This window comes from Pan paniscus, chromosome 3 (assembly GCF_029289425.2).
Source record: "Pan paniscus chromosome 3, NHGRI_mPanPan1-v2.0_pri, whole genome shotgun sequence".
Classification (NCBI taxonomy): domain Eukaryota; kingdom Metazoa; phylum Chordata; class Mammalia; order Primates; family Hominidae; genus Pan; species Pan paniscus.
In genome coordinates this window covers 93,189,679-93,216,436 of record NC_073252.2, presented here as the reverse complement: position 1 = coordinate 93,216,436, position 26,758 = coordinate 93,189,679, and the positions used below count along the sequence as shown (strand labels likewise).

The window sequence follows — 26,758 nt, the reverse complement described above, 5'->3', positions numbered from 1 at the left end:
ATGCTTCATTAACTCCCATTAACTAGCCTGAGAAATGGAAGTATATATAGAATCTGTCTTTATGTTGTATCTGTATCGTATAAGAAAATTATGTAGCAAATTTTTTCATCAGCCACAATTCTCAAGAAATAAAAATATTCTTTTGAAAATGTAATTGGAGTAACTGTTTAGTTCAATATTTGGTGTGTAAAAACCTTCCTAATCTGTATCGGAATATTTTCCTTTAATAGAATATATAATTAGCATATTCTAATTTTTTTAATAATTGGGAATTATGCATAAATCATTTTAAGCAAAATTTTTATATTTTTATTTCTGTACTTGAAGTAACTATAAGAGATTGAACTAAATGTCTAAAACAGGTTCTAATTTTTTATTTGTTGTTTGGTTTTATCAAGTCCAAGGAATGAGTATCTCTTCTAGTTATTTGTCCCTTTTTGTAAAAGTTAATTGAAAATCTACTTTCTTATCAATCAGTTTGTCTACATTTCTACCTATTTTTTCTTTAATTTATGGCTCTCTGGTTTTGAGTTCTGATGTTATTCCCCCATATTTGATAAATACTCCACTCATCAGTCGGTAAAGGGCAAACTGTACTGAAATTGCTCCTCAACAGTGTGATGTAGACTGCCAAAACATAGTTTGTTATTAGGGTCTGGTCCCATACAAAATGGGAGGGGTTTTAGTTAGTTAGAGGGTCTCGAGGCTGCAAAAGTGGGTGTTCAAGGTGTTGCACAAGTTCCGCCTGCCATTCAGGAGGCAGTAAAGAAACTTATTCAATGAGAGAGCTGACAGAAGTGATCCAAATCAATAACGTGCTTTGGGTTTGGGGCATGTCATTATAGGAAATTTTACATCTTGAGAGACAGATGGGAGGACAGCTCCTAGAAGAACCTAAGGCTCTTCATTTTAAAGGCAGCACCCACAACCTGCGCCTGTCAATTCACGATATCGCCCATTCCCTCTGGAAGAGCAAATTGCTGGCTAAATATCAGGTAAGGTTCCCAAGCCGAACAAAAGGTCTGGAGACATCTCTAAGAAAGAGGTCTAAAATTATATAGACATAGGAAATACCCTTCCTTGAAATTAATCATATGTCATTACTTGTTTCTCCAAAACAGTTTGGGGTTATTTAGGATTTTTGAGAAATACAGACATATTTGAGGGAATGCTTTTAAAAAATTCTTCCTTTAAATAAATGTACTATCATTGTTTTATTTTTAATAAATGAAAGGCTTCCAAATCCATCATTTCAATTAATTTTCATACTAAATGTTCACATCGATGGGTAAAAACAGCTTGAAATGCATTCACAGAAACAAACAGAAGGACATTTTTATTCCATGGGACACAAATTAGGCTTCAGCCTTCCTAGGCCAGTACCCTTACATTGAAAAATTAGAGGGAGCCCTACTTTGGAGAACTGAAATAGCATGTAAAAGTAAAACCCAACCAGGATATTATTAAACAAGAGACAAGAAAATACTGGTCCCAAGTGTCATTTGTATATACCTGGGGGAAAATCACATGACCCTCAAGGAATTTTCCCCTCCTTCATCCGTCAGCCTGAGCTCTTGAGAAAACCACTTTGATGATGGGATTGCAAGCCTCATATGCCATCCTAGGAGGGGCAGACATATTCAGAGAGCTGTGAATCCATGTTGATATTTATGCAAATTCAACCCAAACCCCAGCATTGCCACTGAACTGGTAGCTATTTCCTGATGTAAGCCAATGAACATACTGGAAGACTGATGGGAAGACATTCTGGCTCCATTCTCACTCTCATTGGTCTAGTTCCTACACATAAATTATGGGAAACAAGCCTACTGGTTTGTTAACAATCATGAGCTTTGACGGAGGTTGCATGCCAGACTCTCTATGCACAGCTCAGTCCTTGATGGAGACAGAAGGCTTCTGACTTACTCAGTATACCTCTTTCTTTGCTTTCTTCTTTCCTCTGTGTTGCAGTTGTCATAAAATACTATAAATCTCCCTGTTTTAGGAGTAATTTCTTTCATACAATTATAAGAAAATACTATTTTAATGATAATGATAATATGATATTAGTTAAAGCTAAGCCTGGCAGAATGCTTACCATCTGCTGGACACTGTCTTCATACATTGGTTTAGCTCATTTAACCCCAGCAGACCTATGAATGAGAAGCTCTTTGTTTACTCTTTTGCAGATAGGAAAACTGAGCAATGGAAAGATTAAGTAATTTGCCCCAGGTTATCAAGTAAGCGAAATAAGGGGTTCTTATTTGTACTGGATTTGGCTCCGAAGCCACTGCTTTTGACAGCCATGCTCTCCCATTTTTTATGTGGCAACCTTTTCTTTCCTTTATTGAAAACAGATTCTAGGATAGGCTCTGTAAGGTGGTCTAGACTTTTAGAAAATTAAAGCCTGTTCGATGCTTGGTGCCAAGAACTTTTCTGTGGCAGCTAATTGAGTCTGAAGTTTCCAACTGTAGTGGGTTTTGGCTTCCCCTGTCCTGGGCAGAGGAGAATGTAAGCATGAAAGGGAGCCGCATCAGTGCAGTATCCTTTAGACTTTCTTTGCTTTTCTCCAGAATGTCACGACAGGGATTCTATTAATGAGCAATGGCTGGTGTGTGCAAGTTTTATTTTGGGAATTGTATAAACTCTTTTTTTTTTAATCATTTACAATGGCTCCTGTTGTAAATTAGAGACATGTGGCAGACTGGTTAGGTACATGGATTCTGGAGGCTGACTCCTTAGGTTCAAATCTCAACCCTGCTACTTACTTGCTGTGTGATTTGGGGTAAGTTATTGAACCTCTCTGGCCCTCAAGTTTTTCATGTGATAAGGGGCCAGGATGTACTTAAACATAGGTCTGTTGTGAGGATTAAATGAGGCCACAGGTGTGATACTCAGAGTACCTAGCAGCAGACCATCTGAGAGTTATTTTTGGTAGTAGTCCTTCAATTGTGGTTAACACTTTTATATCCTTTAGGAAATTCCATTTTACCATGTTTGGAGCGGATCTCAAAGAAACCTGCACTGCACCTTCACTCTGGAAAGATTTAGCCTGAACACAGTGGAGCTGGTTTGCAAACTCTGTGTGCGGCAGGTGGAAGGAGAAGGGCAGATCTTCCAGCTCAACTGCACCGTGTCAGAGGTAAGTGGCTCCTGTCTGTCTGAAATCAGGGGAGAGGCCGACACTCAGGAAGAGAGAGAGTGTGGGCTAAAAGGGTATCTCAACATAGCCCAAATGGGAAGTCCTCCAAAGCTTTCTATAGATCCTATTTGTTAATAGAATAATATTTGTAATGAGCAAGGGAAGTTAGCTGCAGAAAAAAAATATATAATATATTAAGGGATCCTTTTTGGAAAACAAGTCTTAATAACTGCACCGTGTCAGAGGTAAGTGGCTCCTGTCTGTCTGAAATCAGGGGAGAGTGCGACACTCAGGAAGAGAGAGTGTGTGGGCTAAAAGGGTATCTCAACATTGTCCATATGGGAAGTCCTCAAAAGCTTTCTATAGATCCTATTTGTTAATAGAATAATATTTGTAATGAGCAAGGGAAGTTAGCTGCAGAAAAAAAATATATTAAGGGATCCTTTTTGAAAAACAAGTCTTAATTTTTATGACATGAATTTTAAGAATTATGTTCTAACTTTTAAAAACAGATCTGAATTTCAAGTAAAGGTTTAATTTAAGGAGCGTGCACATGGAGTAACTTCTCCCCATGCATCCCTTAGCGTGCCATGTTCCCCCATCCTCCATCTGTCTCTCCTCCCTTTCTGCTTCTTTCTCAGCAACTCTCCTCCCTTTCCCCTAATCACCTGCTGCTGGGTGGAGTGGAAGAAAGGAGAGGGGCTTCTCTGCTCCCTTTTTCTTCTTCTCCATTCAAAGGAAGAAAGGAGAAATCTCTTGATCTCCTTTCTCTCTATCATTCTCTAAATATAAAAAGAGATACACTTTCCTCCGGGATGGGGGAAATATGCCACAAATAGAAGTAGAATCTCCATATTTCCCCCCTGTGGCCATCAGCTTTGCCTTCCTTTGCTGTGATCTTCACACACTTCAGTTGGCTATTTCCCTGTGTCCATATTACAGAAATAATAGTGATCACTGCTATCATCTAAAACTTCTCCTTAAGGAAAGAGGAAGTGCCCATGACCTTCCTTATCTGTTACCTTGGATCCAAAGCCTTGAAAATTGATAACCCTTCACACCAGAGGAACAAAGGGAAGAGAAGAAGCCAAAAGGGCAGAAGGCAGCCTCTTTGGGGCCTCATGGAGCTAAGCCCTGTGCTGCGTGCTAAGCCACAAAGCACAAGATTGTCATATGTGAAAATGACAGCGGGCCAGTATATGATTTAAAATACTACCTCTCCCTCGTTGTGTCATGCACAGTGACGAATGCAATGTCAGCATGTTCAGCTTGTCTTGCTTCACATGTCATATTTAAAGACCATCTTCCTTAGCAAACCGAGTGGGGAGAAAAGCACATCAGCTTCCACTACACTCCATCCTTCTTTCTTTCCCACCACAGCCTGCCGAGGTGTGGTCATCATTTCCTCCTGTAGTTTGATGAGACTTTTGACTCATAAACAACTTTAGTCACAGCCCCCGGTGACATTCATAAGGAATGATCTCGGTGTCAGGGTGCCATGGCAACCGCCAGGCCTTCGGATGCGCAGCCCTATCTCCCAGGCACACAGCACCACCCCTGCTGGCTCGGGAGGGTGTTTTCACTTTCCAGGCCCAGCAGGTCTGCAAAGTTCAATAACCACCCAGCTCCAGTGACAACAAAGGCTGCGGAATTTTGGAGGGGGGTGAGGGGGTCTGGTCCTTTGATGCTTGCTTTCTGTTCCACATGAACATTGGCTGCGTGTTAAAAAGGTGGATCAGATGCAGCCACAAATGAAAGAGAGCTGCTCTGTGCTCTCCCGCGCCAGGGCTGCCACCTCCCTTCAGAAAAAGGACAGTTTTGCATAGTGTGATCACAATTTAAGGGCTTTTGCTTTCTTGTGGCAACACAGAGGAAAGATTACTTCTTTTGCAACATGGTGTCAGTCTGCTCAAAGAGACCAGCCTTCAGTCATGTCAGAGGCATCTGCCCTTGTGTGACAGACAAGCATATTTAACTGAGGGCGGGGAAGAAGTGAGGGGAGTCAAGATGACTTTGGGGGAATTAAGGGGCACTCTGCGGCTTTTCCTTCTGGGTCACTGAATCCCACTGTTGTGGTTAGCATTTGAATGCGGGTGCTGGGTGCGCAGAGGAGGGAGTGTGGATGGGTGTACTGACGTTGGAGAGGAAGCCTCTGCGTTGAAGAACAATGGACTCTGTAGAGTTCTGGGACCCAGATCCTCAACAAAACCTCCAAGAAAGGGTACAAGATGATTGACAAACCATAAACAAGTAGAGAAAAGGCTCCATTTGTGGTTTCTTTCTTCTGAACAGGGCTCCTTCCTAGGGTCACAGGGCAAGATGGCAGTGAGGCTGGGGTTCCCGTTCCAATGTCCTATCTCCCAGGAATGAGCTGGCTTGCCAGAAATGTGCTGCCCCTCCCTCCAGCCACCCACCACCGGACGCACTCACCAGTCGTCACTTATAAAGCTACACAGCCCTTGGCCTGTCCTGTCAGACAGAGGACCTGTTGCCCACCCCAGAGACCAGGCTGTGCGCGACATGTACTCTGATTATTTCAAGGGCCAGCCAGTTGTCTCTGGGTGATTTAGCCAGGGATTCCTTAACTAGAGACAAAGGCTTTAATTTCACAGAGATGAAGTTTAAGAAGGAAAATGCCTGGAAGACTAACTAACTGTATTGGCACAAATGAATGTCAAAATGTAAAAGATGATAAAAGATTTTGTTTGTTGGTTTCATAGACAAGTGCAGAGAGAGTAACCAGGAAGCTACTCATTATCTCCAAAAGAAAACATGGTGCAGAGGACAGATAAATTTACAGTTTCTTCACATCTTCTATTTTGATTCAGTTACAGGCAGACATCCATCATGGGAAATTCCCAAGTAGGCTGTTCCATGGAGATAGGGCCAATTACTTAATCCTTTCTTGCCTCAGTTTCCCCATTGTAAATTGGTATAGAATATTATCTTGGGCCAGTGTGGGAATTAAATGGGAGAATGTTTGTTAGTAAGTAAGTGTTCTAAACAGAACTTGGCCCAGAGCACATACTTAATCTACGTTCACCATTTTTACTGGTGCCACTGATGCCATAAGGATAACAGGGCTTTTGAGTCAACTTTGCTACTTCAATCCGTGGGGGGGCCTGTCATCAATTGAGGTTTCAGATTTTCTTTCTATCATCATCAATCAAAATAAACACAAAAATAAAACTCAGATCCTATATAAATAAATGAAAACTAAATAAATATAAACAAAAATTAGCTCCCAGAGAAAAGAAGGTAGCATGTATCCCCAAGTTGGTTTATCACATTGCTTTACTTGAAAGCTCTGAACCCTGAAAAAAGGTGCAGTTTTAGGGGGCAGTATTTATTAGTCATCTTTTTCTTTTTTGAGATGGAGTCTTGCTCTGTGGCCCAGGCTGGAGTGCAGTGGCACGACTTCAGCTCACTGCAACCTCCGCCTCCTGGGTTCAAACAATTCTCCTGCCTCAGCCTCCTGAGTAGCTGGGATCACAGGCATACGCCACCACACCCAGCTGATTTTTGTATTGTTTGTTAGTAGAGACAGGGTTTCACCACGTTGGCTAGGCTGGTCTCGAACTCCTGACCTCAGGTCATCCACCCACCTCAGCCTCCCAAAGTGCTGGGATTATAGGCGTGAGCCACGGCGCCCGTTCTCATCTACTTTACTTTAATAATAGATTTATAGGTAATAAAAGCAATTATAATTAAGTTTTATATTTGCTAGATCTTATAACCTCTTAAGTTGTGGTGCACAGCACTTTTGTATACACAAATAATATTTATTTAAAATAAATGTACAAAGTAATATCACTCTGCTACAGCCATTTCATCTGTTTACATCTTCTGCTTTCCATAACCTGCTCAAAATGTCCATTGGGAAAACCTACTTTTTCTAAGCGACTTTAGGAAAAGTCCAAATATCAGAATAGAAAGTTGTTTCAGGACTGTGGAGTCCTGAATATGTGTGTCATCACCCATAGCAGCTGTTTGACTAATGTTGAAAAATCATATGTTTACATAAGGGAATCATAACATAAAAGACCAATGGCACTGATATTATAAATGATTATTGAAATAAGCATTCTACTTTTACCTGGAAGTAAAGGAAGAACTAATAGCAACTAAAATTACTAGATGAAATGTAAATGTATAAACGTATTTTACTTTAACTAACTTTCAAGGCTGTTGTCAGCCATTTGATAAGAGAAAGAAACAAAGAAATGATGCCCTATTGAGCTTGTTTCATCTACACAGAAATAAATAGGCTGAGTGAGTAGCCAGGGATAGAGAGCTCAGGACTTCAATGCCCACATGAAATGCTGAGGAGAGTTCTTTATCCACAAGAAAATGGGGACAACATGAATATGTGAGCACACCTTCCCAAGATCCATGCCTATCTATCTATCTTCAACTGGCCTCTCATTTCAGGATTTAACTTCCACGTTTAGTTGGAAGGCAGCTCAACACCCTAGTCTATGGGTGGCCTTCTATCAGAGGTTGGCTTCATCTTCTTTCTGTACTAAGGACAAATATTTTCTCTCATTTCAACAAACATTAATTGAGTAGCCTCTTGTGTGTGGGGCACAGTGTTATCATAGAGGTCTGAGGATGATTGATTGATACACTCTCACCCATAAGAAATGTGAGAAATAAAAGGCAGTAACCTACAAATACAGCCAATGTGCACAGAGCAGAGTGTGAGGAGCACAGAAGAGCTGGGAGGCACCGAGGAGACCTCCAGGCCTGACGCCTAGGGTATGCTCACCCAGGGGGGCCCCAGGGCACAGGACTTTTGGACCAGGCTTTGAGGACTTTGCCTGACAGAGATCAAAGAAAAGAAAGAGCAGAATAACTATTAGAGGTGCATCCTTAGAAATGGCATGAGAACTAGTGAGTGGTGCTCAGACTCTAAGGAGCCTATGAGTCAGGTCAAGTCACAGCAAGGACGGGGCAACCTGAGATTAGATTGTGAAGTGGTGGAAGCACAGGTGAACAGCCCTACGCCATGTCCGACTGCATTCTGCACTTCACATGGTCACCTTGCAGCCTCATACCAGCCAACCAGGAAGGTCATATAAAGATCCCTCACTGGGCCAGGTATGGTGGCTCACACCTGTAATCCCATGACTTTGGGAGGCTGAGCTAGGAGGATCACTTGAGCCTAGGAGTTTGAGACCAATCTGGACAACACAGTGAGACCCCATCATCTCTTTAAAAAAAAAAAAGGCAAATTAGCCCAGTGTGATGGTGCACACCGATAGTCTCAGCTATTTGGGAGACTGAGGTGGGAGGATCGCTTGAGCCCAAGAATTCAAGGCTGCAGCAAGCTATGATCACACCATGGCACTCCAGCCTGGGTGACAGAGAAGTGTTAAATGCCCCTCCTACCACATGAAGACCTTGTCTCTAAATACATATATATATGTATTTGAGGATAAATACCATGATCACAGCCAACAGCACTGTGCATACCATGGCAAAAGATTTCAAATGCCCTCCACACCCCTGGATTGACCCTGTTCCATGGGATTGCATAAGCCTAGAAGTGAGCACTTGCTGCTGATCGCAGAATGTGGAACATACTGCTAATCAACACTGGCACACAGGCAGTTGCAACCTCACTGCCCGCAGTGCCAGTGCATTCACGGCTGGGGAGGCCACTGAAGCGGTGCAGGGCAGCATATGGCGGGGGGGGCTCTGGGTGATGGTGGTGTTGAGCCCCTGAGCTGAGCACTCAGCAGGAACCAAACACTTCAAGATGGCTGAAACTGGGTGTGGCCAGTTAGTTCATCCTCTGGCAACTAGTGAGGAACACCAACAAGTTACGTGCTTTAAAAAGAGAGAGACAGCCAAATAGGAACAGCTCCAGTCTACAGCTCCCAGCGTGAGCGACGCATAAGATGGGTGATTTCTGCATTTCCATCTGAGGTACCGGGTTCATCTCACTAGGGAGTGCCAGACAGTGGGCGCAGGTCAGTGGGTGCGCGCACCGTGCGTGAGCCGAAGGAGGGCGAGGCATTGCCTCACTCGGGAAGCGCAAGGGGTCAGGGAGTTCCCTTTCCTAGTCAAAGAAAAGGGTGACAGACGGCACCTGGAAAATCGGGTCACTCCCACCCAAGTACTGCGCTTTTCCGACAGGCTTAAAACATGGCACACCAGGAGATTATATCCCACACGTGGCTCGAGGGTCCTACGCCCACAGAGTCTCGCTGATTGCTAGCACAGCAGTCTGAGATCAAACTGCAAGGCAGCAGCGAGGCTGGGGGAGGGGCGCCCGCCATTGCCCAGACTTGCTTATGTAAACAAAGCAGCCTGGAAGCTCGAACTGGGTGGAGCCCACCACACCTCAAGGAGGCCTGCCTGCCTCTGCAGGCTCCACCTCTGGGGGCAGGGCACAGAAAAACAAAAAGACAGCAGTAACCTCTGCAGACTTAAATGTCCCTGTCCGACAGCTTTGAAGAGAGCAGTGGTTCTCCCAGCACGCAGCTGGAGATCTGAGAACAGGCAGACTGCCTCCTCAAGTGGGTCCCTGACCCCTACCCCTGAGCAGCCTAACTGGGAGGCACCCCCCAGCAGGGGCAGACTGACACCTCACACGGCCAGGTATTCCAACAGACCTGCAGCTGAGGGTCCTGTCTGTTAGAAGGAAAACTAACAAACGGAAAGGACATCCACACCAAAAACCCATCTGTACATCACCATCATCAAAGACCAAAAGTAGATAAAACCACAAAGTTGGGGAAAAAACAGAGCAGAAAAACTGGAAACTCTAAAAAGCAGAGCGCCTCTCCTCTTCCAAAGGAACACAGTTCCTCACCAGCAACGGAACAAAGCTGGACAGAGAATGACCTTGACGAGCTGAGAGAGGAAGGCTTCAGATGATCAAATTACTCTGAGCTACGGGAGGAAATTCAAACCAAAGGCAAAGAAGTTGAAAACTTTGAAAAAAATTTAGAAGAACGTATAACTAGAATAACCAATACAGAGAAGTGCTTAAAGGAGCTGATGGAGCTGAAAACCAAGGCTCGAGAACTACGTGAAGTATGCAGAAGCCTCAGGAGCCGATGCAATCAACTGGAAGAAAGGGTATCAGCGATGGAAGATGAAGTGAATGAAATGAAGCGAGAAGGAAGTTTAGAGAAAAAAGAATAAAAAGAAATGAGCAAAGCCTCCAAGAAATATGGGACTATGTGAAAAGACCAAATCTACATCTGATTGGTGTATATGAAAGTGATGGGAAGAATGGAACCAAGTTGGAAAACACTCTGCAGGATATTATCCAGGAGAACTTCCCCAGTCTAGCAAGGCAGGCCAACATTCAGATTCAGGAAATACAGAGAATGCCACAAAGATACTCCTCAAGAAGAGCAACTCCAAGACACAGAATTGTCAGATTCACCAAAGTTGAAATGAAGGAAAAAATGTTAAGGGCAGCCAGAGAGAAAGGTCAGGTTACCCACAAAGGGAAGCCCATCAGACTAACAGCTGATCTCTCAGCAGAAACTCTACAAGCCAGAAGGGAGTGGGGGCCAATATTCAACATTCTTAAAGAAAAGAATTTTCAACCCAGAATTTCATATCCAGCCAAACTAAGCTTCATAAGTGAAGGAGAAATAAAATACTTTACAGACAAGCAAATGCTGAGAGATTTTGTCACCACCAGGCCTGCCCTAAAAGAGCTCCTGAAGGAAGCACTAAACATGGAAAGGAACAACCGGTACCAGCCACTGCAAAATCATGCCAAAATGTAAAGACCATTGAGACTAGGAAGAAACTGCATCAACTAACGAGCAAAATCACCAGCTAACATCATAATGACAGGATCAAATTCACACATAACAATATTAACTTTAAATGTAAATGGACTAAATGCTCCAATTAAAAGACACAGACTGGCAAATTGGATAAAGAGTCAAGACCCATCCGTGTGCTGTATTCAGGAAACCCATCTCACATGCAGAGACACACATAGGCTCAAAACAAAAGGATGGAGGAAGATCTACCAAGCAAATAGAAAACAAAAAAAGGCAGGGGTTGCAATCCTAGTCTCTGATAAAACAGACTTTAAACCAACAAAGATCAAAAAAGACAAACAAGGCCATTACATAATGGTAAAGGGATCAATTCAACAAGAAGAGTTAACTATCCTAAATATATATGCACCCAATACAGGAGGACCCAGATTCATAAAGCAAGTCCTGAGTGACCTACAAAGAGACTTAGACTCCCACACATTAATAATGGGAGATTTTAACACCCCACTGTCAACATTAGACAGATCAACGAGACAGAAAGTCAACAAGGATACCCAGGAATTGAACTCAGCTCTGCACCAAGCGGACCTAATAGACATCTACAGAACTCCCCTCCCCAAATCAACAGAAAATACATTTTTTTCAGCACCACACCACACCTATTCCAAAATTGACCACATACTTGGAAGTAAAGCTCTCCTCAGCAAATGTAAATGAACAGAAATTATAACAAACTATCTCTCAGACCACAGTGCAATCAAACTAGAACTCAGGATTAAGAATCTCACTCAAAACCACTCAACCACATGGAAACTGAACAACCTGCTCCTGAATGACTACTGGGTACATAACAAAATGAAGGCAGAAATAAAGATGTTCTTTGAAACCAACAAGAACAAAGACACAACATACCAGAATCTCTGGGACGCATTCAAAGCAGTGTGTAGAGGGAAATTTATAGCACTAAATGCCCACAAGAGAAAGCAGGAAAGATCCAAAATTGACACCCTAACATCACAATTAAAAGAACTAGAAAAGCAAGAGCAAACACATTCAAAAGCTAGCAGAAGGCAAGAAATAACTAAAATCAGAGCAGAACTGAAGGAAATAGAGACACAAAAAACCCTTCAAAAAATTAATGAATCCAGTAGCTGGTTTTTTTTAAAGGATCCATAAAATTGATAGACTGCTAGCAAGACTAATAAAGAAAAAAAGAAAGAAGAATCAAATAGACGCAATAAAAAATGATAAAGGGGATATCACCACCAATCCCACAGAAATACAAACTACCATCAGAGAATACTACAAACACCTCTATGCAAATAAACTAGAAAATCTAGAAGAAATGGATAAATTCCTCAACACATACACTCTCCCAAGACTAAACCAGGAAGAAGTTGAATCTCTGAATAGACCAATAACAGGAGCTGAAATTGTGGCAATAATCAATAGCTTACTAACCAAAAAGAGTCCAGGACCAGATGGATTCACAGCCAAATTCTACCAGAGGTACAAGGAGGAGCTGCTACCATTCCTTCTGAAACTATTCCAATCAATAGAAAAAGAGGGAATCCTCCCTAAATCATTTTATGAGGCTAGCATCATCCTGATACCAAAGCCTGGCAGAGACACAACCAAAAAAGAGAATTTTAGACCAATATCCTTGATGAACATTGATGCAAAAATCCTCAATAAAATACTGGCAAACCGAATCCAGCAGCACATCAAAAAGCTTATCCACCATGATCAAGTGGGCTTCATCCCTGGGATGCAAGGCTGGTTCAATATACGCAAATCAATAAATGTAATCCAGCATATAAACAGAACCAAAGACAAAAACCACATGATTATCTCAATAGATGCAGAAAAGGCCTTTGACAAAATTCAACAACCCTTCATGCTGAAAACTCTCAATAAATTAGGTATTGATGGGACGTATCTGAAAATAATAAGAGCTATCTATGACAAACCCACAGCCAATATCATACTGAATGGGCAAAAACTGGAAGCATTCCCTTTGAAAACTGGCACAAGACAGGGATGCCCTCTCTCACCACTCCTATTCAACATAGTGTTGGAAGTTCTGGCCAGGGCAATTAGGCAGGAGAAGGAAATAAAGGGTATTTAGTTAGGAAAAGAGGAAGTCAAATTGTCCCTGTTTGCAGATGACATGATTGTATGTCTAGAAAACGCCACTGTCTCAGTCCAAAATCTCCTTAAGCTGATAAGCAACTTCAGCAAAGTCTCAGGATACAAAATCAATGTACAAAAATCACAAGCATTCTTATACACCAATAACAGACAAACAGAGCGCCAAATCATGAGTGAACTCCCATTCACAATTGCTTCAAAGAGAATAAAATACTTAGGAATCCAACTTACGAGGGACGTGAAGGACCTCTTCAAGAAGAACTACAAACCACTGCTCAAGGAAATAAAAGAGGATACAAACAAATGGAAGAACATTCCATGCTCATGGGTAGGAAGAATCAATATCGTGAAAATGGCCATACTGCCCAAGGTAATCCATAGATTCAATGCCATCCCCATCAAGCTACCAATGACTTTCTTCACAGAATTGGAAAAAACTACTTTAAAGTTCATATGGAACCAAAAAAGAGCCTGCATCACCAAGTCAATCCTAAGCCAAAAGAACAAAGCTGGAGGCATCACACTACCTGACTTCAAACTATACTCAAGGCTACAGTAACCAAAACAGCATGGTACTGGTACCAAAACAGAGATATAGACCAATGGAATAGAACAGAGCCCTCGGAAATAACGCCGCATATCTACAACTATCTGATCTTTGACAAACCTGAGAAAAACAAGCAATGGGGAAAGGATTCCCTATTTAATAAATGGTGCTGAGGAAACTGCCTAACCATACGTAGAAAGCTGAAACTGGATCTCTTCCTTACACCTTATACAAAACTCAATTCAAGATGGATTAAAGACATAAACTTTAGACCTAAAAACATAAAAACCCTAGAAGAAAACCTAGGCATTACCATTCAGGACATAGGCGTGGGCAAGGACTTCATGTCTAAAACACCAAAAGCAATGGCAACCAAAGCCAAAATTGACAAATGGGATCTAATTAAAATAAAGAGCTTCTGTACAGCAAAAGAAACTACCATCAGAGTGAACAGGCAACCTACAAAATGGGAGAAAATTTTCGCAACCTACTCATCTGACAAAGGGCTAATATCCAGAATCTACAATGAACTCAAACAAATTTACAAGAAAAAAACCCCATCAAAAAGTGGGCGAAGGACATGAACAGACACTTCTCAAAAGAAGACATTTATGCAGCCAAAAAACACATGAAGAAATGCTCACCATCACTGGCCATCAGGGAAATGCAAATCAAAACCACAATGAGATACCATCTCACACCAGTTAGAATGGCAATCATTCAAAAGTCAGGAAACAACAGGTGCCAGAGAGGATGTGGAGAAATAGGAACACTTTTACACTGTTGGTGGGACTGTAAACTAGTTCAACCATTGTGGAAGTCAGTGTGGCGATTCCTCAGGGATCTAGAACTAGAAATACCATTTGACCCAGCCATCCCATTACTGGGTATATACCCAAAGGACTATAAATCATGCTGCTATAAAGACACATGCACACGTATGTTTACTGCGGCACTATTCACAATAGCAAAGACTTGGAACCAACCCAAATGTCCAACAATGATAGACTGGATTAAGAAAATGTGGCACATATACACCATGGAATACTATGCAGCCATAAAAAAGGATGAGTTCATGTCCTTTGTAGGGACATGGGTGAAATTGGAAATGATCATTCTCAGTAAACTATCGCAAGAACAAAAAACCAAACACTGCATATTCTCACTCACAGGGGGGAATTGAACAATGAGAACACATGGACACAGGAAGGGGAACATCACACTCTGGGGACTGTTGTGGGGTAGGGGGAGGTGGGAGGGGGGAGGGATAGCATTGGGAGATATACCTAATGCTAGATGATGAGTTAGTGGGTGCAGCGCACCAGCATGGCACGTGTATACATATGTAACTAACCTGCACATTGTGCACATGTACCCTAAAACTTAAAAGTAGAATAATAATAAATAAATACATAAAAAAGAAAAAAAAATAGAGATGGCATTTATAGTAGATTAAGTAGATTTTCTTTTATTGCTTTAATATTTCCCAGGCAACATTTGCTTTTGCTTTTCCAACCAGCAGAAGTGATCAGAAAATGATCAGAATTTCTCCTGCAGATGAAATTCAGATTTTGCATTTGTGCTGTTTTATGAGCTGAGACTATCTTAAGAGCCAATTTATGGTTTTCTCTACTAAAATTAGATTTTTAAAAAATAAGGATATACAGCAATTGGAGGATGCCATTAACAACTTGCCCTAAGGCAATAATATACTGTGTTTACCATTTTTTTAAGAAATTAGCCTTAAGTTGATATCATTTAGAGGAGAGCTATGTTCCAGTTCATTCAACAAAAGCAGAACTGAGACATCTTCTGTGGAGTTTAGCAGGAGAACTACTGGAGCATTTGCCCAGGACTTTCCCCTCAAGGTCAGGCTGTTTCCAGAAGCCTTGAATCTCAGATCTATTCATTCCCAAAGCACTGCCCTTTTGAACATTTTCCTCTCCTGAAATTTAAACCTTTAGGGGCTCTGATATTCCCTCTCTTCTCTCTCAGCCTGGAGAATCCCATCAGTAAAGCTGTTATCGAATCACATCAGAGCTTTCCATCCAGCCCAGTCCTCACCAAAGACTCACAAATCTGAGGCTATGCAAAGTTAGCTCAAAATGTATGTACCTCTATCTCTGAGCCAGGTTACATCTAGTGATGCACAACTTTCAGGCTAAGAAGAAGCCATTCTTCCTAAGAAGAATAACAGCACTCATTCTTTTCTTATCACTCAAAGCAAGGCATTATGTTGATTGGTTCAACAGAGATTGCTTTTGTCTTCAGAAATAATGCTGTGTTGTTCCTGTCCCTGAACTACAGGAACCTACTGGCATCGATTTGCCGCTGCTGGATCCTGCGAACACCATCACCACGGTCACGGGGCCCAGTGCTTTCAGCATCCCTCTCCCTATCCGGCAGAAGCTCTGTAGCAGCCTGGATGCCCCCCAGACGAGAGGCCATGACTGGAGGATGCTGGCCCATAAGCTGAACCTGGACAGGTGGGTATGGTCTGGCCCCAAGACTAGCTTCTTTCTCTTAGCGCCCTCCAGGACCGATAACTATTAGACGTAGGGTTAGCTTCATTTTTTTTTCCATCCACACATCTATTTAATTTTTCATTTTGCAAATATGCATTAAGCTCTGTCCTTGTACCTTGCACTATGGGCTTGCAAAGAGTGCTAAGAGACATTCTGAGCTTATCTGGCATTGGTAAGTATCAAGTTTTGTGATGCACTTTGCCAAGCTGATGGGCTAAATTCCCCAAATCATATAGCCATTCACTACCGTAGTTATTGCTCCTCCTCTGCAGTTGAGCAGGACCTAATGTTTGATTAATAATTAGCATGCCAACACAGCACTGATATTAAGTTATAAAGAGACCTCTGGAGCGTCTACTTTGTGGAGTGTCACCGTCACTACCAAACATAACATGTGGCATGACCTGTCAAAGATCATCCAAGCCTGGACTAGAAAGAAAATATAAGTCTCTTGATTTCCTGTTTAGAATATGACCCATAGACATCTTGTCTCTCAAATTATCTCACTCAGAGCTGAGGTTCACAAAGTTAAACATCACATCCCCTGTCTGGGGCTGATCTAATTAAGCATGGGCTAGTTATTTAGGATGGCTCACTGTCAGCCACAATGGGACCAGGAAACTTAAAGACAAGTAGAGAGACAGAAAGGTTTAGCTGAGGAAAAATAGATATGTAAGTCACACTGTTGAGCACATTTTCTCTTTCCCAATTACAGGTACTTGAATTACTTTGCCACCAAATCCAGCCCAACTGGCGTAATCCTGGATCTTTGGGAAGCACAGAACTTCCCAGATGGAAACCTGAGCATGCTGGCAGCTGTCTTGGAAGAAATGGGAAGACATGAAACGGTGGTGTCCTTAGCAGCAGAAGGGCAGTATTAACCATCATGCTGGAAGGGGAAATGAAGGACAAAAATGCACAGGGAGTCTGTGGCCGTCCAGGTGAATCACAGCTGAGGAGGAAATCCAGATGAGACCAATGCGCTTCACAGGCAAGACTGCAGCAGGAGCCAGAAGGAAAACAGATACAACTGCCCATGTACATGCCCACTTTACTCGGACATCATCACGGGAGTTAAGAAAAATTGTGTAAATTTGTACCTTGAATTTAGCTATCAACCTAATTTTCCTCTTAGTTGGGCTGTATGCTGTGTGGTACAGGATCTTACAGTTTCCTAGGAAACGCTTTTTATTGCTATCCAGATATATGGATAAACTTTCTTAACAAACCCAATTTCTACAAATGTTGTTTACATCAAATTGGACAGGGATGCAGACACTGTCCATGGCTCGTTCTATTTTTGTTCAAATCATTTGAAGTTGAAGCTGTGGACGGTTTGTTGTGTCTATTTCAGATTAGTAATTTACAGAGAAATCACAGACTTTTGCTACAAATCGTGTGCATCAAGTGTCTCAGATAATCCTCCCATCAGTGTTCTGTTTCTAGAACTTGTAGAACCAGTGTTACTGTTTGTATCAGGGAAGTGGAGAATCTAAGTGTAAAAAAGAAATAACTAAGACTCCTATTCCTTGGAGGGACCCTTCTGGTGCCCTTTGGGAATAAAGCTGTAGCATTGCAGGGAAGACAGTGATTCATGTTTAACCCCACAAACAAGCATTATTTTCACAACATGTGTGTGTGTTTGTAATATGCAATATGAAGTGTTTTGTTTTTTTTAAAGGTATTATTATTATTATTTACAGGTATTCTGGTAAAATGAATTTTTTAAATTTCTATTTTTGTTAGCAGTGCTGTTTGTTAGTATTTGGGTATTGACTAGACCTGTCCCACCTTTTCACCTATCAAGGTGGGTGTGGTCATCAGTTTAATTCAACATGCATCGCTTCCTTGACCTTTTACCTTTCCCTTATTCCACCCCAGAAAGGTGATAAATGCTGAATGGCTTTGTCAGTCTGTTCCTTCAGCTTGCTCAGGCAGGGTCTTTCTCCTCTGAGGAGTCTTAAGGAGACGTGTTCTCTATTAAGTTCACTTAATATTGCCGTTGTGTGGCCCCACGTCGACTCCCTATGGTGCTCTACTCTAGAGGCAGTGTGGTTGGAGGAATGGACTCTAAACTGGAGATCAGGAAACCAGTTCTCATTGTGGGTCTGTCACTGTCTTGTTGCGCCACCTTGAGAAAGTCATTTAACCACACGACCTCAGTGTCCTCACTAGAAAGTGAAAGGGTGGGATTAGATCATCTCCATGTTCTGAAATGCTCAACTTCCACCGTGATGCCTCCGGTCTCATTCATCAGTCTGAAGACCACAATGGACTCTGACCTGGATCATCATTTAAAATCATCAGCTGGTCTTTTGCCCAGGCTATGTTATGCCTTTCAAGTAGTTCTGACAAGGAAGATGATTATTCTAACCAGCATTATGATGTTGTTTGTTTGGCCTGAGTCGCTCTGCATCATTGCATTATGCTGTTCACTGAGAGATGACATCCCTTTATTATCATTTTCTTAGCCTCTCTTGGGATGCCCCTGCCCCCAGCCTTCCTGACTGGTTGCAAATTCTGTTTTTTATTATTGTCTTGGCATCTTGATATCTAGACCAGTCCTACAAGTTTATCTGGCAGTAGGAACTTGGTGCATTTTTTTCTACGCTACACCCCCCCCACCCTTAATCTTTCTTTGCTGTCATAATATTCAGTAGCATTTATAAAAGCTGTCTAGTTAGTTAGCTCTTTAAAAACTGTTGTCCTGCAAAATGTTAGTCAACACACTACTTTGTGTAAACTAGTATGTTTCCTTGGGACCATCACAAGCTCTTTAACAAACACAAGGACTCAATTCATTCAGCAGGTGGGGATTAAAGAATCAAAGCCCAGTAGCAAAACCAAAACTGAAGAACAAGCAGACATGTGTATGAATCGGAACCTTTAGAACATGACTGTGGTTTACTTTTAGGCTGGAGGCACACAAGTTGCTGAACAGACTTGAATTATACATGTGCTTCCATCTTTCCATGTTTCCGCTCCTATTTTGGTAGCATCTTGAGATTACTTGATGCCTCCGCCATCCTCATCCCTGAGGAACTGCTGATACCTTGCTATGGAACCTCTTCTTTCTTTCATGCTTTTTATTCCTTATCTTCTGTTTTGGACATACATATATTCTATAAAATCTCTCTCAGCCCACCCCCTGCATTAGGATTTCCATATTTAAAATATTTGTACACTGACTGGGGAAGGGAGAGATTGCACTATAAACAAGTTCAGTGGATGTTTGTAGCAATGAGTAAAACTGTATTCTAAATTAAAAATCAAATATATATCTACACGCAGTTATACACATACATTTTTTAAAAGGAGGAGGAGGAAAGAGAGCTATTGTCCATTCCTACATTTTGAAATAAACTTGTCAAGATTACGCATCAGTACCGGGGTTGTGGAATCATCTATGGAAATCAAGAACTAGAATCTGAACTGAATGGTCAAAGAAACTTCTATGCCTAGTGAAAACTAGAGGGGAGCAACTATGTAGCTATGAAGATGAATCAATTCCATAACTGTTACTAAAAACTTACTTTGACTGAAAAGTCACCAACACAGAACTATTGAACACAAACAGGAATTGTTTGTCTTACTGAAGTCATTGAGAACCCTTGGGGTTCACTTCAGATGCTTTTTTGGTTCAACTTCCCACCACCAGAAAAGGGAAAAGTGATTGATTTCGTGTGTGAGGTACTCATCTGTCAGAACTCTTAATGTTTCCTATTAAGTGAATGACAACTTCCATACATACACTATTTATACCAAATAATTTTCACTACAAATTCTGATTTCCTTCTCCTTTGGAGTAAAGTAATAGCTGTTAGATTGCTTTTGAACTTAGAAGGTCCAGATATAACAGTTCATTTCATAGGAAGCCACTTCATCAACCATTCTATGTGATACATCCTGCTTCTTTCTACACCGCTGGAGAGGCAGTTTGGCTGGTTTCATTTGGATAGAAAAAACTATCATTTGTGCATGCTGCCATCTAGTGGTGTACAACACAATCTAACCTGAGTTTAATATTCACTAGAATGTGTTTGATGAAGGGAATGAAAACCTGTAGAGTTCAAGGACCTTTATGACAAACAGATGTAGGGAAATTTTCACTTCAAATTTATAATTTTCTTATTCTCACTTTTTTTTCATTTGCATCACCCATCTCAATATTAGGTCATTGTGAGCCCAGTACATCAACTCATTCATACACAACATATCTTCAGTTGCTTCTTATAACAGAACTATGTAAAATCTATATAAAACAGTCTTTGAAGAGTTGTCATTTTTAACACTTATGGTTTTCATTGGGGTTTGTATACTCTAAATCTCCTTTTAGTTCCTTAATATTTATCTTTGGAAATGTAAGAAGTATCTGCTTAGAAAGAAATAAGTCTTATATATGCAAATGGAATACTATGTCTGGGGAAGAGAAAATTGGGGTTGTTAATCAAAGGGAAGAAAGCAGCTTCTTTTCTGCTGAATTTGGGAATCCAAAGGCAGAGGTTTCATCCTGTTTTTATTTTCTTCTTATCACACTCTTTCAAGTTTCCTTAATGTATCTGGAAGGAATAGAAGTTGGATTCAGAATTGATAACTGGCATGGTGATGACAAACCTGTGTAACACCAAGGTTCTCACAGCTAACAGCTGTTTCACAAACGGCATCTTCCAAATGAATAGTCACTTCTGCTATGCAGAAAACCCCCATCCTGCTGTGAGCAAGTTAGGCTCTTCAAGAACTGGACAACTTTTTGGGTGAGGTGTTCAATATCAAACTGCATAATCATTAGCCATTTTCATATATACTATTTTATAGATTTAAGTCTCTCAACTATCAAAAAGTAGAGCGATTTTTAGGAGAAAAAAGTCGTGGGGACTGAGTTCAGGACACCCTGAAACTGTGCGACCAGTAATTTTTTTAAGGTATTTTTTCCTACAAGTAAGGTATCTGAAAAGTCAACGTTTTGAGGGTGGAATCAAGACTTTTCACTTCTCCTGGCAAAGAGCAACAAGGCTCTTGTCTCGTGTCCTTCTGTGTGTCTCTGTCAGGATCACAGCAGCTGTGCTCTTGGTCTGCTTACTCCTCTGTAATCCACGTATGCAGAAGGGAGTTAATAAGGTGATCATCATCTCCCCAGAATTCAAAGGTCTTTGCCTCTATAAGGTCTGCCCCTATGGGGCCAGGAAAATATAAACCTATATAAGGACTTGCAGGAGAGCATAAAGAAGGTAGAAAAGGTTTACTTGTTGGGTTTTCAAGCCTTCAAGTTGAATGAGTCTTAGCTTTTGCTGGGCAGTTGTTCTGGACAAGTCATCAGTTTCATGTGGAGAACTCAGTGTAAGCCCAAGGCTAATGAATGAGAGGGGTCCCATGGAAACACAGGTGAAATGAAATGGGACTTTATCCATCTTCTTTGAGAATGGAAGAGCTTTTGTGAAGCAGTACATCATTGCTCAAGATAATGGTTGATAAGCATTAGATTTTATAGATCTAATAAGGAAAATATTTTATTATCTCAAGTTAACAAAACATTTTTTTACCTCTCGAGTGCCTCATAGGACCAACTATTACTCTTTGGTTTTTATTTTTCTTTTTGTATTATTTTTATATATTCTTTAACCTTGCTGAGCTAGTATTGACTGAAATCTTTAGAACTTTGCCTCTGGGCAATGAAGTAATGTTTCTCTACCCTAAGATATCTATTTGTATAATCTCTGGCTGTAATGATCACTTTGGAAGATTTCCTTTGCATCTCTAATTATTTCTTTTTAATGGAATAAGGCATAAGGGGGAATAAATATATTGTAACCAATGTTATGTAAACCCATATCCATACAGGCCAGGAAAGCCAAATGAAGTCATTTCCAGAATTCTAGTGTGAAAAACCTATTTTTGAAAAGTGGGGAGATGGCTTTGTGTAGCACTGGGTGGGTTTTCTCTGCAGACTAAGTCTAGCCATGAGCTTCCAGATCCTTTAGTTTTATCAGCCTTGTGCTTACCCCATTTTCATAAATGCTACTTTAACAGCCAGTCTTCATAAGTCATGGTTCCTAGGTTTTCCCGTCACCTCATTGTATTCATCTGTGGTAGGATATTAACGGGCTCATTCAACCAAATGTAATGTGTGCCTCAGACCTATTTAGCATGGTTGGGGGGCATCGGCAGGACAAACCAACAGGTACTCCGCAAGTGTACTGGCACAGCAAGCCCAGCAATTATTAGCAGCTCTTCATCAGCCTGCTGTCTACTCAGACGCTTGCCTACTGAAGGGACCTGTCCAGAGATCTTCTGGAATCCCAGGTTGGGAATCTCTGCAGAATGTCGTGACAGTTGTGGCCCAACTAGCTTCTGAGTAGAAACAAGGAAGCTACCCTGAGATATAGTCAGCTGCCCACCTGCCATAGTATTTGCTACTGAATGCCAGCCTTTTAACATACCATTTCAGATTTGTCCTTCAACAAAAATATAAATTGCAAGTCATACCATTTAAGGGTCTTTTACAAATGTGTCTAAATTGTGTGTCATTTTTAAGTTCCAAAGGTCTACTGGACTAAGTACTATCAGACCAGCTGTAGAACCTGATGGCGCTGATCCGGGGTGGAATAACCCTCAGTACTGGTATGTAGAAGATGAATTGTAGGCAGGTTTTGCTGATCAGCAGCCTAAGGATTGATGGGCTCTCTTTTGGCCTCTGATCCTGAGCACTATGGAGGCAGCATCAGAGAATGGGGACCTGAGCTACATAGGTTCTCAATGTTAAAACAACTCTGTTCGGAGTGACATATAAGAGCAAGAAATCTACAGCTGGTGTAAAATACCTTTGCCTTTTCTATCCTGAAAGTAACAAATGGCATCTGTACATGTAGGGGTAAAAACTCAGATGTCTACTCCTCCAGGCCATGGACAAGAAAAAGTACAGCAGTCAGAACAGTGGAACAAGTGATTTGCATTCTCTTCTTCACGCTTTCCTAGATCTGCTATTGGTAGCGCAGCCCTCGCCCTCCAGACATAATGCATCGAGCCCAGTTGCAGGGAACATCACTGTGTGTGTGTAATGTCATGGTGTTATATGTGTTGAGTTTAATGTTGAGCTGAAGGAAGTTGGTGACCTTCCTCTTTGCTCTTTGTAAAGAAGACACCAATGTTTGTCAGAGAAAAATCCCCAGCAGTCGTGTTGAAGAGGCAGTGTCATCCACCTACTGTCCCCTTTGGAACAGTTCAACTACAGAAAGGTCGGATTGAGGTTTTGTGCTTTGTCATTTTTCTTTTTTAAACAAAACATGACAACCTTGGCTTTTCCGATATGGAACACTTTTGTTATTGTGGAGTTCCCTCTTGCTGTATCTTCTATGCAATTCCTTTTCTAAAAAAACCCCCCGGCAGAGGCAGAGTGCCCTCCGGATATCCGTCCGGCGCCTTGCTGAGTGGTGGAGGTGAGGGATACCAGCTCCGGGTGTGCCTCTTTTCTCTCCCTGGCTGCCAATCCTGATTTTCCCTGCAGTCCCCTTGGTTTGTAAATTGCCTGCATTTATTCTGTCAGCCAACATGTACAAAATGTAAGAAAGAATTTTTAAACAGGTAATAAATTATATTTATAAGCAACAAAGTGCTGCCTCCTTCACTTAATAACAAGGTTCTCTTGCGTGTTCAGAGCTGCCACGTGCTTCTTCGGTGGGACAGAAAGGCTTTGGGTCCTGCGTGGATGGTGATCACAACCTCCTGCAGGCACAGGATGAGGTTTTAGCATGGTGCTACTAAAAAATCAGCTGCACATTGGAATCACCAGAGAGGCCTTAAGAACTAATGCCAGGGTCACACCTCCAGAGATTCTGATGGAAGTGGTCTGGGGGTAGCCTGAGTCTTGGGTGTTAAAAGCTCCCGGGTGGTACTAATGAGCGGTTAAGGGCGAGAACCAATGTCTTAGAACTTCTGCAGAATTCTCTGGGGCGGAAGCTTCTAAATAGAGTGTCAAGCCCTGCCCCCAGAGATCTGATTTTAAATGAAGCTTGCAAACAACCATACTAATAGGTAGGAAATGAAAGGTAAGCAACTACCGGCAGAGGAGTGCAGCTTGGTACAGGACTGCTGGCCACTGCCTTAGGGCGAGCAAGCCAAGGGCTCCAGCTGTGAGGCGCGAAGCAGCTGTGAGGCTGAGGACTAGAATCAAAGACAGCCCTGTCCTCCATGACAGAACGACCTGGAGACACTTCCTTAGATGGACTGCCACCTGCCCCCACCCCTCCCCTCAGCCTCGGTGGCTGAAGGGTGTAAGCAATTGCCCAGCACTGAGAAGCTGATCCATGCCATGGGCTGGAAGAAAGTGACTTAAAACAATCCATGCTGGGATCATGAATTCCAATGTTTCTCCAAGGCTAAGGAAGTAATGGAAATATATAAACTGGAACCTGGGTAAAATCAAAGGTAGATGTAAGGGCTGCAGCTGAGCCAGAGAATTCAAATTCCATATAAAAGAATGAAAATACAATGAAAACAATAAAACACAAACAAAAACTGTACTTTACATAGAAAACCCATTGTGGCAAAGGCTCAGCCCTGTTACCAGACCACTAACCCCTAATTAGAAGCTTTGGTAGCTGAGATTCCTGCTGAGAAGGCCTTACCTAGGATGGCATGCAAGCATTTTCAAAGACTTCACTGAGGGCCCAACCTAAGCCCCTGTCTCTCAGTGGAGGTCCCTGGAGAGTTCTGAAGCTTGGCCTCCCTCTGCTCCTGTCTCTCAGTACCAGCATACAGGTGCCAAGCAAAGAACCTTCAGCAGCCCCAGAGATCCCCACAGCTAAGCTCAGATCAGAACCTAGGGTAGAAATTAGAAATTACTTTGCAGAGACAAAACTTCTGAGAGTGCAGTCATCTGTACTTTGCTGCTGTGACCAGATGGAGACAACAAGCTTGCAACTTACAAAATGACCAATGCCAAGAAAATAACCTTTTTTCCACAGCTGAGATTTACTGTCAGTATGCCTGTGAGTTCTGCGAAAAGTTTAACTTGAGCCCATGACACACAGAAGTGGGGTGTACAGAAGGTGGGAGAGATGTACCAATAGCAAATCTCAGCTGGTTTTAAATGTTGCTAATTGTAGATCCTGCTAAACTAATGGCAGGAAGAAAAAGCAGCATTGGCCAGGCACAGTGGCTCACGCCTGTAATCCCAGGACTTTGGAAGGCTAAGATGGGGAGATCACTTGAGCCCTGGAGTTTGGGACCAGCCTAAGAAACATAGTGAGGACTTGTCCCTACTAAACATAAAATTAGCCAGCCATGGTGGTGCATGCTTGTAGTCCCAGCTACTTGGGAGGCTGAGATGGGAGTCACTTGAGCCCAGGAGATCGAGGCTGCAGTGAGCTATGATCATGCCACTGCACTCCAGCCTGGGCAAGACAGAGTGAGACCTTGTCAAAAAAAAAAGAAAGAAAGAAAGAAAGAGAGAGAAGAAAGAAAGAAAGAAAGAGAGAGAAGAAAGAAAGAAAGAAAGAGAGAGAAGAAAGAAAGAAAGAAGGGAAGGGAAGGGAGGGAGGGAAGGAGGGAGGAAGGGAGGGAGGAAGGAGGAAGGAAGGGAGGGAGGGAAGGAAGGAAGGAGGGAGGGAAGGAAGGAAGGAAGGAAGGGAGGGAGGGAGGGAGGGAGGGAGGGAAAGAAAAGAAAAGAAAGAAAGAAAAAAAAGAAAACAGAGGAAGGAAAGAAAGAAAAGAAAGAAAGGAGAAAGAGCAGTATTTCTGAGCACCTGTGATGTACCTGGCATGGGCCCTCACATAATTCAGACACTCATCTTATTGGTTCCTCACAAGAGCGCGAAAAGGTGGGAATTTACAGGTGGGAAGACTGGGCTCAGATTATGTACTTCCAAAGAATGAAAAAAGTGGAAAATGGTGGAATTTAAGCAGGTCAGTCTGAATCCCAGCATCAGGATGCACTCTTTTGACACAAGTGCAGCTGGCTAACCACCACCAATCTCACCCAAACTCTTCATTCTCTCTGTGTCAGACGCAAACCTTCCTGCACTCTCCACTCCCCAGACAATTTTGGGCTTCCCTGGTCCTGATCCAACCTCCAATGGATCCCCTCACAAACCAAACTTCTCATTCTGCCCTCCAGGGTCCACAATGCTTGGAACAATAGCCCTAACACATTCCCTCCCCTTTCGCAGAGGTGACAATTCAGGGGCAGCAGCAACAGCCTCCTCCTTCCACACCTCAAATACTCCACAGCTGGGAGGCAGGTGGGGTCTTTCTCATACAACACTGCTGATTCCAGATTATTGCATTAAAACCCAATGCTTTGCATGTCAGGCCTCCCAGCTCAGCTGGCCAGCCCCTCTCTCTGCCTCTCACTGCCTGCGCCCCTTCCCATTCTCCTGTGGCACTGGAGAATTTTGCCTCACAACCTTCCTCTCCCAAGACTGCCACCTTCAAAATCCATGAAGACAACAAATCTAAAGGCCAGGATTTGGGTTCCTCTTTCATCACCAACAATGTTGCCTATGAACTAAATTCACCCCCTCCTGCGATCACACTCTCAGCTGCTCCCCCTCTGAAATCTGACCACAGCCCCTCTCCCAGTAACTGCAGAGATACCACCTCCGCTCCCGCCCCATCAGGATTCCCTGTCCTGGGACCTGGG

General features: G+C 42.3%; 1 protein-coding gene across 2 annotated transcripts in view; it reads left to right on the top strand.

Moving 5' to 3' along the window:
- UNC5C (unc-5 netrin receptor C) overlaps positions 1-17,858 on the top strand; it is a 388,152-nt gene extending 370,294 nt beyond the window's left edge. For both annotated transcript variants that reach the window (XM_008955313.5, XM_003829912.5), the window contains 4 exons: positions 846-995; positions 2,978-3,142; positions 15,905-16,083; positions 16,838-17,858. In XM_008955313.5, the coding sequence (XP_008953561.1) occupies positions 846-995; positions 2,978-3,142; positions 15,905-16,083; positions 16,838-17,003 (660 nt within the window). In that variant the 3' untranslated portion in view covers positions 17,004-17,858. The remainder of the gene's footprint in view (positions 1-845; positions 996-2,977; positions 3,143-15,904; positions 16,084-16,837) is intronic.
- Positions 17,859-26,758: the final 8,900 nt, after the last annotated feature.